Here is a 13,011-nt window from a genome sequence, read left to right on the forward strand (position 1 = left end):
AGGAAAGGCCGAACACCTCAAAAACTACAAACAGATGCTGGAAAAGAGTTTTTAACAGAACTTTTCAGAAATAACTAAAACAGGACAATGTTAAACATTTTGTAACACACACTGAGGTAAAAGCTGTCGTTATTGAATGTTTTAACCCAAGCTTAAAGTCTAAGATGTGGAGATATTTTACAGCCTATAACACTTACCAATACGTGGATGTTCTGCAGGTTTTTATAGACGTTTATAATGCCACTTACCAAAGAACCATCAAAACGGCACCTGCAAATGTAACAGCCGATAACTCGTTAAAGGTGTGGAGAACTGTGTACGGGAGAAGGATCGCCGTAGGTGTAAAGAAGCCGACTTTAAAAGAAGGCAACCATGTTAGGGTCTCAAAATAAAATGGGTCTTCACAAAGGGGTACCAGCAGACTATAAAATAGTTATAGTGGAAATGTTATCGGACATCTATTACAAGGAGGAGCTACAGAACGTACCTAATGATCCACACAGGGTGTATAGGGTTGAAAACATTCTGAAAAGGAAAAGCAGCGGTGCTAATCAGCAGGTTTTTGTCAAATGCCATGAGTGGCCCGAGAAATTTAACAGTTGGGTGTTGTCCATTTCTGTGCAGGTTGTGTGAGAACGACGTTGTGTTGTTGTAGACGCCGTGAAGGAGACATCATCTTCTTATATTAAGCTGCCATCCACGCCTCAAAGGGCATGTTCCCTGACAATCAAATTTCTAATTATACAGTGACATTGGCTAAACCCGTAGACCTGAAAGGGGATTGGGATGTTGCCCTAATAGAGATACAAAACCCATGTAATACTTTTTTAGCACTGGAGGCCAAATTTAATGTAAAGCGTGAGCAGGACCCTTTGAGTATCCACGCAGGGTTTCCTCAAGGCTATTACCCAACTATGGCATTGGTGGTTGAATCCCTCAACAAATCTATAGGCAACATTGAAACGTATACGAATGTTCATCTAGTGGTAGATAACGTTAGACAGAAGGTGATTCTTAAAGCTCCAAGTCGCAAGACTGTGTTTAACTGTTCAGGTAAATTAAGAAGGGTTTTAGGGACAGTACAACATAACCGAATTCAAATTGAACCGAATCAGTTGTGCCACGATATTAACAACGGTTTCTATACACTTTACGTGTATAGCGACATCGTAGAGTCACACAGTATAGGGGATAGTTATTTGCTGTTGCTAAGATGGGTCCAGGTGCTGGGTGAAAATAACACAATGGTTAATATACAATAAACCAAACCCGACTCGTGTCAGTTTCTAAAATCAATCAATCTGAGCCGGTGTCCTTTAAATTCGGGAAAGTTATTGTTAAGCTTCATTTAAGACTGCGACGCAACAGCGACTATTAAGGAGTCATCATGGTGATTATGCCCCCTGGGGGCAGAAACCTCTAGGCACCAGGGAGCATTTTTTTGTTGTTGTTGTTTTCTTTTGTATTTTTGAGGTGGGGAGCGACCCCTTAGGCAAGGGTCGCTCCCCTAGGGGGCAAATTATATTTAGGCAATTTCTGCCCCAATTGTGGGCAGATTGGCCTATTTTTATGAGGCCAATCTGCCCCCAAGGGGGACAGAAACCACTAGACACCAGGGAGTTTGGTTTTTCTTCATGATTTTCACTCAAGGGGAGCAACCCCTTGGGCAAGGGTTGCTCCTAGGGGGGGCATTTTCTTAAAAGCCTTTTCTGCCCCCTGGGGGGCAGAAACCTCCAGGCACCAGGGAGCATTTTTTTGTTTTTGTTTTCTTTTGTATTTTTGAGGTGGGGAGCGACCCCTTAGGCAAGGGTCACTCCCCTAGGGGGCAAATTATATTTAGGCCATTTCTGCCCCCCTTGGGGGCAGAGTGGCCTATTTTTGTGAGGCCAATCTGTCCCCAAGGGGGACAGAAACCACTAGACACCAGGGAGTTTTTTTTTTGCGATTGTCACGCAAGGGGAGCGATCCCTTGGGCAAGGGTCGCTCCCGGGGGGGGGCATTTTTTTTAAAGGCCTTTTCTGCCTCCCCGGGGGCAGAAACCTCTAGGCACCAGGGCTAAAAGAAAATTAGTTTTGTATTTTTGAGGTGGGGAGCGAACCCTTAGGCAGAGGTCGCTCACCTGGAGGGGCAAATTGTATTTAGGCCATTTCTGCCCCCCTTGGGGGCAAATCGGCCGATTTTAGGTCAATCTGCCCCCAATGGGGGGGCAGGAACCACTAGGCACCAGGGATTTATTTTTTGCGCCAATGTCACGCAAGGGGAGTGACCCCGTAGGCAAGGGTCGCTCCCCAGGGGGGGTTGGGGGCAAATTTATTTTAGGCCATTTCTGCCCCCCCTGGGGGCAGATCGGCCTATTGTTATTAGGCCGATCTGCCCCCGGGGGGGCAGAAACCTCTATGCGCCACAGCTAATTTTTGTTTTTTGTTTTTTTTAGAGATGGGGAGCGACCCATTAGACAAGAGTCGCTCCCCTGGGGGGCAAATTGTATTTAGACCATTTCTGCCCCCCTTGGGGGCAAATCTGCCGATTTTAGGTCAATCTGCCCCCAAGCGGGGCAGAAACAACTAGGCACCGGGGATCTTTTTTTTGCATCAATGTCACGCAGGGGGAGCGACCCCGTAGGCAAGGGTCGCTCCCCGCAGGGGTTGGGGGGCAAATTTATTTTAGGCCATTTCTGCCCCCCTGGGGCCGGCTGAGCTAGAGGCTAAAATCCACAGGTAGGCACTTTGCAAAAAACACCTCTGTTTTCTGTGAAAAAATGTGATGTGTCCACGTTGTGTTTTGGGCCATTTCCTTTTGTGGGCGCTAGGCCTACCCACACAAGTGAGGTACCATTTTTATTGGGAGACTTGGGGGAACGCTGGGTGGGAGGAAATTTGTGGCTCCTCTCAGATTCCAGAACTTTCTTTCACCGAAATGAGAGAAAAAAGTGTTTTTTTTGGTCAAATTTTAAGGTTTGCAAAGGATTCTGGGTAACAGAACCTGGTCAGAACCCCACAAGTCACCATACCTTTGATTCCTCTAGGTGTCTAGTTTTCAAAAATGCGCTGGTTTGCTAGGTTTCCCAGGTGCCAAAATCCACATGTAGGCACTTTGCAAAAAACACCTCTGTTTCTGTGAAAAAATGTGATGTGTCCACGTTGTGTTTTGAGCCATTTCCTTTCGTGGGCGCTAGGCCTACCCACACAAGTGAGGTACCATTTTTATCGGGATACTTGGGGGAACACAGAATAGCAAAACAAGTGTTATTGCCCCTTGTCTTTCTCTACATTTATTCCTTCCAAATGTAAGGCAGTGTGTAAAAAAGACGTCTATTTGAGAAATGCCCTGTAATTCAATCAATCAATCAATCAGACAATTTGTAAAGCGCGCTACATACCCATGAGGGTTTCAAGGCGCTGGGGGGGTGCTGCTACTGCTCGAAGAGCCTAGTCTTTAGGAGTTTTCTGATGGAAAGAATGTCCCGGGTCTGTCGTAGATCCGGCGGGAAGGTGTTTCAGGTCTTGGCGGCGAGGTACGAGAATGATCTGCTGCCGGAAGATTTGCATTGGATGCGGGGGATGGAGGCGAGGGCGAGGTTGGCGGAGCAGAGATGTTGGGTGGGTATGTAGAAGCTGAGTCTGTTGTTCAGGTATGATGGTCCGGTGTTGTGGAGTGGCTTGTGTGCGTGGGTGAGGAGCTTGAAGGTGATCCTCTTGTTGACGGGGAGCCAGTGAAGGTCTCTTAGGTGGGGGGTGATGTGGCGAGGGATGTTGTGAATGAGTCAGGCGGAGGTGTTTTGGAGGCGTTGGAGGAGTTTGGATGAGATACCAGTGTAGAGGGCGTTGCTGTATTCGAGTCTGCTGCTGACGAGGGCCTGGGTTACTGTTTTTCTTGTTTCTGATGGGATCCATTTGTAAACTCTGCGAACCATGCGGAGGGTGTTGTAGCAGGAGGAGGAGATGGCACTGACCTGCTTTGACATGGAGAGTGAGGAGTCGAGGGTGAAGCCGATGTTTTGTGTGCTGTCGGTGGGTGTCAGTGGGGGACCCAGCGTGGACGGCCACCATGAGTTGTTCCAGGCAGAGGGGGTGCGCCCGAGGATGAGGACCTCTGTTTTGTCCCACTTCAGTTTTAGCCGGCTGTCTCTCATCCAGTCGGCGATGGCTTTTAGTCGCTCGTGGAGGTTGGTTTTGGCGGTGTGCGGGTCCTTGGTGAGGGAGAGGATGAGTTGGGTGTTGTCGGCGTAGGAGATGATGTTGAGGTTGTGCTGGCGGGCCATTTGTGCGAGGGGGGCCATGTAGATGTTGAACAGCGTCGGGCTGAGGGATGAGCCCTGGGGTATGCCGCAGATGATGTTGAAGGCTTTGGATTGGCACGGGGGGAGGCGGACTCTTTGGGTTCTGCCAGTGAGGAAGGATGTGGTCCATTCGAGGGCTTGGTCCTGAATTCCTGCTGCGTGGAGGTGGGATTTTAGGGTGTGGTGACAGACGGCGTCAAAGGCGGCTGATAGGTCTAGGAGGATGAGGGCTGATGTTTCTCCATTGTTGAGGTGGCTTCTGATATCGTCTGTGGTGGCGAGGAGGACGGTTCCGGTGCTGTGGTTGCGTCTGAAGCCGGACTGGGAGGGGTCGAGGATGTTGTTTTTTTCGAGGTATCGAGTGAGCTGAGTGTTGACGATTTTCTCGATGACCTTCCCCGGGAAAAGGAGCAGAGAGATGGGCCGGAAGTTTTTCAGGTTCTTGTGGTCCGCCTTTGGTTTCTTGAGAAGGGCGTTGATTTCGGCGTGTTTCCAGCTTTCCGGGAATCTTGCAGTTTCGAAGTAGATGTTGATGGCTTTCCGTAGGTGTGGTGCGATGGCTGTGTCTGCTTTGTTGAAGATGTGGTGTGGGCAGGGGTCTGATGGCGATCCAGAGTGGATGGAGTTCATGGTCTTACGGGTATCGTCGTAGCTGATGTTGGTCCAGGAGGTCAGTCGGCTGGAGTGGGAGGAGTTCATGGTGGGTGGGGTAGGAGTGTCCGGAGTGTGAGGGGAGTTGAAGCTGTCGTGGATGTCCGTCATTTGTTGGTGGAAGGCGGTTGCTAGGGTGTTGCATAGATCTTGGGAGGGGGTGATGTCGTTGGCGGTGGTGTTTGGGTTGGAGAGTTTTTTTACGATGTTGAAAAGTTCTTTGCCGTCGTGGGCATTGTTTCCTAGGCGGGTTTTGAAGGAGGATCTTTTTGCTAGCCTGATGAGTTGGTGGTGTTTGCGTGTGGCATCCTTGAGTGCCGTGTGGTAGTCTAGAGTGCGTTCGAGTAGCCATATTTGCTTGAGTTTTTGGCAGTGGCATTTGGAGGCTTGGAGGTCGGCAGTGAACAAGGTGGCTTTTTTGTTGATGTGGTTGTTGGAGGGTTTTCTGAGTGGAGTAAGGCGGTCGGCGCAGTCTTTGATCCATAGCTTGAGGTTGTGTGCCACGATGTTGGGGTCGGTGGGGTTGACAGGTGGATTCTGTGCTAGGGCGTTGGTTAGTTGAGATTCTGTGACTTTGCCCCATCGATGGCATGGTTCACATTCACATGCTAGTATGGGCACCCCGGAATTCAGAGATGTGCAAATAACCACTGCTTCTCAACACCTTATCTTGGGGCCATTTTGGAAATACAAAGGTTTTCTTGATACCTATTTTTCACTTTTTATATTTCAGCAAATGAATTGCTGTATGCCCGGTATTGAATAAAAACCCATTGCAAGGTGCAACTTATTTATTGGCTCTGAGTACCTAGAGTTTTTGATGAACCTACAAGCCCTATATATCCCCGCAACCAGAAGAGTCCAGCTGACGTAACGGTATATTGCTTTAAAAAATCTGACATCGCAGGAAAAAGTTACAGAGTAAAACGTGGAGAAAAATTGCTGTTTTTTTCAACTCAATTTCAATTTTTTCTGTAGGAAACACTTGTAGGATGTACACAAATGACCCCTTGCTGAATTCAGAATTTTGTCTACTTTTCAGAAATGTTTAGCTTTCTGGGATCCAGCATTGGTTTCTCACCCATTTTGGTCACTAACTGGAAGGAGTCTGAAAGCACAAAAAATAGTAAAAATGGGATATGTCCCAGTAAAATTTCAAAATTGTATTGAAAAATTGGGTTTTCCAATTCAAGTCTGCCTGTTCCTGAAAGCTGGGAAGATGGTGATCTTGCCACCGCAAACCCTTTGTTGATGCCATTTTCAGGGGAAAAACCACGAGCTGCCTTCTGCAGCCCTTTTTTCCCATTTAAAAAAAACAAAAACATTTCACTGTATTTTGGCTAATTTCTTGGTCTCCTTCAGGGGAACCCACAAAGTCTGGGGACCTCTAGAATCCAGAGGATGTTGGAAAAAAAGGATGCAAATTTGACGTGGGTAGCTTATGTGAACAAAAAGGTATGAGTGCCTAAGCGCAAACTGCCCCAAATAGCACAAAAAAAGCTTGGCACAGGGGTAGGAAAAGGCCTGGCAGCGAAGGGGTTAAAAGGAAGCGTGCTGTTTCAAAGCGCAGGGGTCCACCAGCCCCCTATAAAAAATGATGACGTTCTTCAAAAAGCGCTGACAAACGCAGATCCGTAAATCGGAAGAGAGCTACGAAGAAGAGGAAGAGAAGGGGCACTAACGTAAATATTTTTTTTAAAGCTGAACACTGTTCAAACATGGCCTTCTTACACTGTGCATCGCGTGAATGCGCTAAATCGGAGTTAGACCTGTTTTCCCTAAAACCCATGCAGACTAGCATTAAAAACAGTTTTTTCATAAAGGTATCACCACTAGCCGCTTTAAAGCCTTTGGTGCTGATAGAGTTTTATGTGTCAGGGTCCACGGATATGTATCTGGATCTCAACAATACGCTGTTGCACCTCATCTGTAAAATTGTAAAAGCAGATTGTTCCAACATAGCAAACGATTTTAAAGTGGCGACGATCGCTTAACCCATAGCAACCACGTTTAATCAGGTGGACATTACCCTCGGGCATTGACTTATCATGCACAGTGATAACATGTACGCATATAGGGCATACATTGAGAGTATTCTGAATTACAGCCGTGATGCCCTGGACACCCAGCTTTCAGCAGGACTCTTCTACAAAGATTCTGATGGTCATTTTGAAGCTACGGCACTGGATGGGCACAATCAGGGCTTTGTAAAAAGAGTAAACTTTGCCACAGGCAGTAGACAGTTTGACCTCCTAGGACGCATACATTCAGACCTCTTCTACCAAGATAAGCTACTAGTCAATGGTATCAATCTTAAGATCAAACTAACCCGCAACAAGGACTCGTCCTGTCTCATCAGTGGGGATGCGGAACAGTATAAATTTGTTATACTGTCCGCCACTTTGTTTGTAAAGAGAGTGAAAGTGTCACTAAGCGTCAGACTGGCTCATGCAGAGGCCCTACATCTATCAAATACCAAGTACGCCGTCGAAAGAGTGGCTCTGAAGATATTCAGTATACCCACAGGTACCCGCTTAACCCAACAGCAAAACTTATTCCTGGGTATACTACCTAAGCTTGTTATCATAGGGTATGTGGACAATACAGCTTTTAGTGGACTGTATACCTCAAACCCTTTCAATTTCAAACACTACAGCATCAACTATGCAGTGCTGGAACATGAGGGTGCTGTGATTCCTGCAAAGCCATACATACTGAGTTTTGGAACATCTAGTTTTATCAGGGAATGTCTCGGCCTGGTGTCTATATCAGGAAAACATATGCGGGACTCAGGAGTCATCGTATCAAGAGAAGGGTATGGGGCAGGTTACACCCGTTTCGTTTTTGATCTGACGCCCAACATGGAAGACAGGGATCACTATAATCTGATAAAAACGGAAATCTAAAAGCTGAAATATGTTTTAATCAACCCCTAGCTACCAATGTGAACATGGTTGTATTTGTGGTGCTTGACAGTGTCATTCAAGTCAACCACGTTCTGCAGATTATGTTTGACTATCTTTAAAACATTGTACAATGGACACTGTACAGACATGTGAGTTCTTAAGCAGGAATAAATATGCAAAGAAATACTTTTTAGATGTTTTCCCAAGTGATGGGCTACCCACGGAGATGAGCGTAGAAAGACCATGATCGTTAGTCTTTAACACAGATCCACATCACAAGGGTGGATCACACTGGGTGGGAGTGTTTCTGGATAACAATATGGTTACAATGTTTGACAGTTCAGCAGAATTCCTAGAGCATAACATTTATACAAAACATGTATTTAAGTATCTAAAGAAAGCGGCTGATATGGTTGAGTATAACAAGATGCGGGTGCAGGATCCTCTAGCCATCACATGTGGGGAGCACTGTATATATTTTATTAGTAAAATGTCTGAGGGTATGATGTTTAGAAATTTTCTAAATTTGTTTTTGAATGATTTAGTAAACAATGATAGTATTGTTGTGAAATATGTAAAAGGAAACGCTAGGGTTACATCACGCTCTGTTCAAACAGAATACACCATTTGTCAAAAGTGTAAGACCTTGTAATGCATATGTAAATGTCTACAATAAAATAATTTTAGCTCAATACCGGACTATACATTTTTATTCAATCGTCATTACATACATTAAAAAATAAATGATAAAATATGACATAAAAATGAGGAGAAGGTTAAAAAGTGTTTATTACACATAATTTTAGTACAATCAATAAGAATCCAAACATACTAAGGAAAATAAATGCTGAAAGAAAAGCATTCAACATATTAACGTCTGTAAAACTATACACACAGACACTGTAAAACAAAATACACATGATCACAAGTATCACACATTTAACCACGATTTATTTTTTGACAACAACTTTTTAGCCATAGAAGGTAGGGTTCGGTATTCCATGAGGGAGATAGTTGGGGGGTAGACAAGGGTTTCAAAACAGACACTGATGGTGTACTTGGAGGGCTGTAAGTAGGATCTTTCAAACTTTCAAACAGCCTCCTGTGTTCGGTATTACCAACAAGCGTAGAAGGAACATTGAGTTGAGCAGTGGCCTGTAGAAACTGGACCCATCCTCTAGGCACTTTTTGGGGAGGTGGGGTGTGTGAAACCTCTGACAAAGTCATACATAGGGGACCCCGCAATTGGATGCCCTTTGTAGAGGAATTCACCCCATTCATTACAAGAGGTTAGATCTTTAGAAGCAGCCATTGTACTTAGTAACATTGCATTGCACCTCTGTACCTCTGACTTACATTTAAAAAAAATAATTTTGGTTTGTGTACATATACCTTGTGTATATAACTTATCCTCTTACTGAGGGTACTCACTGAGATACGTTTGGCATATTGTCATAAAAATAAAGTACGTTTATTTTTAGTATATCTGTATATTGTGTTTTCTTATGATATTGTGCATATGACACCAGTGGTATAGTAGGAGCTTTACATGTCTCCTAGTACAGCCTAAGCTGCTTTGCCATAGCTACCTTCTATCAGCCTAAGCTGCTAGAAACAACTCTTCTACACTAATAAGGGATAACTGCACCTGGCACAAGGTGTAAGTACCTCTGGTACCCACTACAAGCCAGGCCACCCTCCTACATACACCAAGACCACTGAGACAACTACAGCTACACACCACTCACATCCATTCACCACTCACACACTCAAAATCACACACCCAACACACCCTCACCAACACATCACATAACACCCATGGCACCACAAAGACACCCCTGTTTCACAGAGGAGGAGTTAAGGGTCATTGTGGAGGAAATTGTCAGGGTAGAGCCACAGCTATTTGGAGCATAGGTGCAGCAAATATCTATAGCTAGGAAGATGGAGCTATGGTGGAGAATCGTGGCCAGGGTCAATGCCGTGGGACAGCACCCAAGCACAAAGGACAACATCAGGAAGAGGTGGAACGACCTACAGGGGAAAGTACGTTCCATACCAGCTCGCTATACAGAGGACTGGCAGTGGACCTCCACCTCCTCTCCCACAACTCACAGCAGGGGAGCAGTAAGTCTTGGCAACACTGCATCCTGAGGGCCTGGCCAGAGCTGGAGGAGGATTGGAGTCTGGTAAGTCAACTTTCTACTATTATCACCCCCCTACCTGCATGCCATCACATACCCTCACCCTCACTCCCATCACTCCAGTACATCCCACACACTCCACAATCACATCTCTTCAATCCCAATGCCAAGCCCTGCATGCTGTACCAATGCATGGACAACCCTCACAGCCCTGCATGGACACCCATCACTAAAGCATGCACAGCATAGAGAACTAACAATCCCACCATACACTAACATACACAAAGTGATAGCTGGCAGGGCAAAACCAACCATAGAGCGGAAGCCAGGGATGTACAATATGTCATACACATCAACCATAACACATCATCTACATCCCCAGTGTCACCCCAACCAATGTCACTGGAGGGGAAGTACCAGTACTATCCAGTCCCCCAACTGAAGAGGCCTACAGTGATGACAGTAATTCTGGACTTCAGGATCTGGACGACGTACCCGGTCCATCAGGGACCACTGGACAGCCGGTTACCCAAGCCCAGTCACAGACCACCACAGAGCCTCCCCCTTCAGGAAACACCGCCACAGCACCCACCCAGTGTACCCACAACTCTGTTCTCAGGACACGACAATCAGCAGTGTGTCCACCTCTACAGAGACCCCACGCCACACCTTGCACACAAGACAATCAGGGACCTGGGGTCAGTGGCAGTGGGCACACCGTTCAGGGGACAGAGGCACAGGCCAACAAGGACAGTGGGAGGAGTGCTGTGTGCCAGGGGGAGGACAGGCCCAGGGAACCGACTCTCCAGGAGGCACTCTACGAGATCCTGGGAGCCTACCAACATTGCCAGGACACAATGGGCCAGATCCTGGACAATGTGCAGGAGAACAGGCGGCTGCAGGAGGGACAATACCAGAGGATCAGGGAGGACTTGCAGGCCATCAACAACACCCTGATATCCATAGCAGGGGTGCTGGCAGACATGGCCAACATTATGAGGAAGGCAGTCTCACACCAGTGGGCCCCTGACACTAGCCAGTCTGAACAGCCATCCACTTCCGCTGCCTCTAGTGGCCAGGAGGCCCTGCCACAGGACTCAAAGGCCACCAGCACCCCTCCCCCTGCAAAAGGTGAACCGCCCGCAAACGTTCCCTGTGATCCAGAGAGAAGCCAGAGACACTTGCCCAGGCCCCCCCCAGGAAATGAGACTCTCCTGATTGTCCCCATTGTGTCCCACTCAGTCACCCTGTCCACCTTGAACTGCCATCACTCCCCTCCCTATGTCCCCTTGGACAATGCATCTGTGCTACAACCAGACTACAACAATACCATGGACTTGCCTCCATCATCACCCCATCCCATTCAACTTTACCCCTATATGTTAGCACTTCAATAAACACCCTTTGACAAAAATTTATTTCGAGTATGTCATGTATATCAAATATGTATTGTTTGAAACAGGTACAACCATTGAAAATGAACTGTATTTAGAATGAGCATAGAGTTAATGACCTGTAGCTGGCTGTAGTGATCACACCTGGAGTATTTGTCATATCACCAAAATCTGCAAAATGAATAGCCAGAGTGAACAGTAAGTGGGCAAAGAAGTGGGAATTACCAGCATGCCAATGCCACACAGAATACAACCAAGGTCATTGAAATATAAAGTTACCCTGTCTTCCATGTGTGTCATTGGAAGTAGTGACATATCACCGATGTTCTATTGTTTTCATCTTCATCCTCTGCCTCCTCATCCTCACTGTCCACAGGGTACACTGCTGCCACAGGGGCATCTCCAGTCTCCTCCTCCTGCAGAAAAGGGACATGGCGCCTGAGGGCCAGGTTGCGCAACATGCAGCATGCCACCACTATCTGGCAGACCTTCTTGGGTGAGTAGCACAGGGATCCACCTGTTAGATGGAGGCACCGAAACCTAGCCTTCAGGAGGCCAAAGGTTCTCTCAATTATCCTTCTGGTTTACCCATGTGCCACATTATAACGTTCTTCTGCCTTTGTCCTGGCCTTCCTCACAGGGGTCAGCAGCCATAATACGTTTGGGTAACCAGAGTCACCTACAAATATTGAGGGACAACATTTAGCCACACATTATCGTATATTGTTCACACCATACCCATACACCAACATATACTGGGTGGGAACCAGGTCTCACCTATAAGCCACACCCTGTGCCTCTGTAGTTGGACCATCACATTTGGGATGCTGCTATTCCTTAGTACAAAGGCATCATGCACCGACCCAGGATACTTAGCATTGATGTGGGAGATGTACTGGTCCGCCAAGCACACCATCTGCACATTCATGGAGTGGAAACTCTTACGATTCCTGAACACTTGTCCATTCTGGCGGGGGGGGGGCAAATGCAATATGTGTTCCATCAATCACCCCAATTATATTGGGGACATATCCCATTGCATAAATCTCAGCCTTCAAAGTGGCCAAATCCTCAACCTGGGGGAATGCAATGTAGCTGCACATGTGTTTTATCAGGACAGACAACACTCTTGTCAGCACTATTGAGAACATTGGCTGTGACATTCCTGCTGCCAAGCCCACTGGAAAGAACCAGTGGCCAGGAAATGGAGAACTGATAGCACTTGCACAAGAGGGGGGATCTCCGTCAAATGACTGATAGCTGATATCAGGTCCGTCTCCAACTGGGCACACAGCTCTGTGATTGTGGCCCTGTCCAGTCTATAGTTGAGTATTATATGCCTGTCCTCCAGTGTAGCCAAGTCGATCAGGGCTCTGTATACAGGGGTATGTCTCCATCTCCTATTCATCCGCAGCGGTAGTAATCTATGGGACAAAAGAGTGAGGAGCCTGTCACAAACTGAATAATGGAGCCACAACAGTAGTTTGCATTCTGTGAACATGAATTGGGTCAGTGTGATTTGTCCAGTATGTGCCTATTTCTCCTGTGATGCAGCATTATTCCATAGCTCCCCCCCCCCTGAATGGGGTCTGTCTGTCCTGTGTGGAGGGACAGGTGGAAGTGAGGTAATTCCACTGATG

General features: G+C 46.8%; 1 protein-coding gene across 1 annotated transcript; it reads left to right on the plus strand.

Moving 5' to 3' along the window:
• Positions 1 to 6,978: 6,978 nt before the first annotated feature.
• LOC138267118 (uncharacterized protein F54H12.2-like) lies at positions 6,979 to 7,836 on the plus strand. Its single transcript, XM_069215968.1, has one exon. The coding sequence runs from the start codon at positions 6,979 to 6,981 to the stop codon at positions 7,834 to 7,836; it is 858 nt and encodes a 285-aa protein (XP_069072069.1).
• Positions 7,837 to 13,011: the final 5,175 nt, after the last annotated feature.

This window comes from Pleurodeles waltl, chromosome 12, assembly GCF_031143425.1.
Source record: "Pleurodeles waltl isolate 20211129_DDA chromosome 12, aPleWal1.hap1.20221129, whole genome shotgun sequence".
Classification (NCBI taxonomy): domain Eukaryota; kingdom Metazoa; phylum Chordata; class Amphibia; order Caudata; family Salamandridae; genus Pleurodeles; species Pleurodeles waltl.

Bases quoted from the DNA above. Each gene is read 5' to 3' on its own strand.
- LOC138267118 (XM_069215968.1), top strand. From the start codon at position 6,979: ATGCACAGTGATAACATGTACGCATATAGGGCATACATTGAGAGTATT.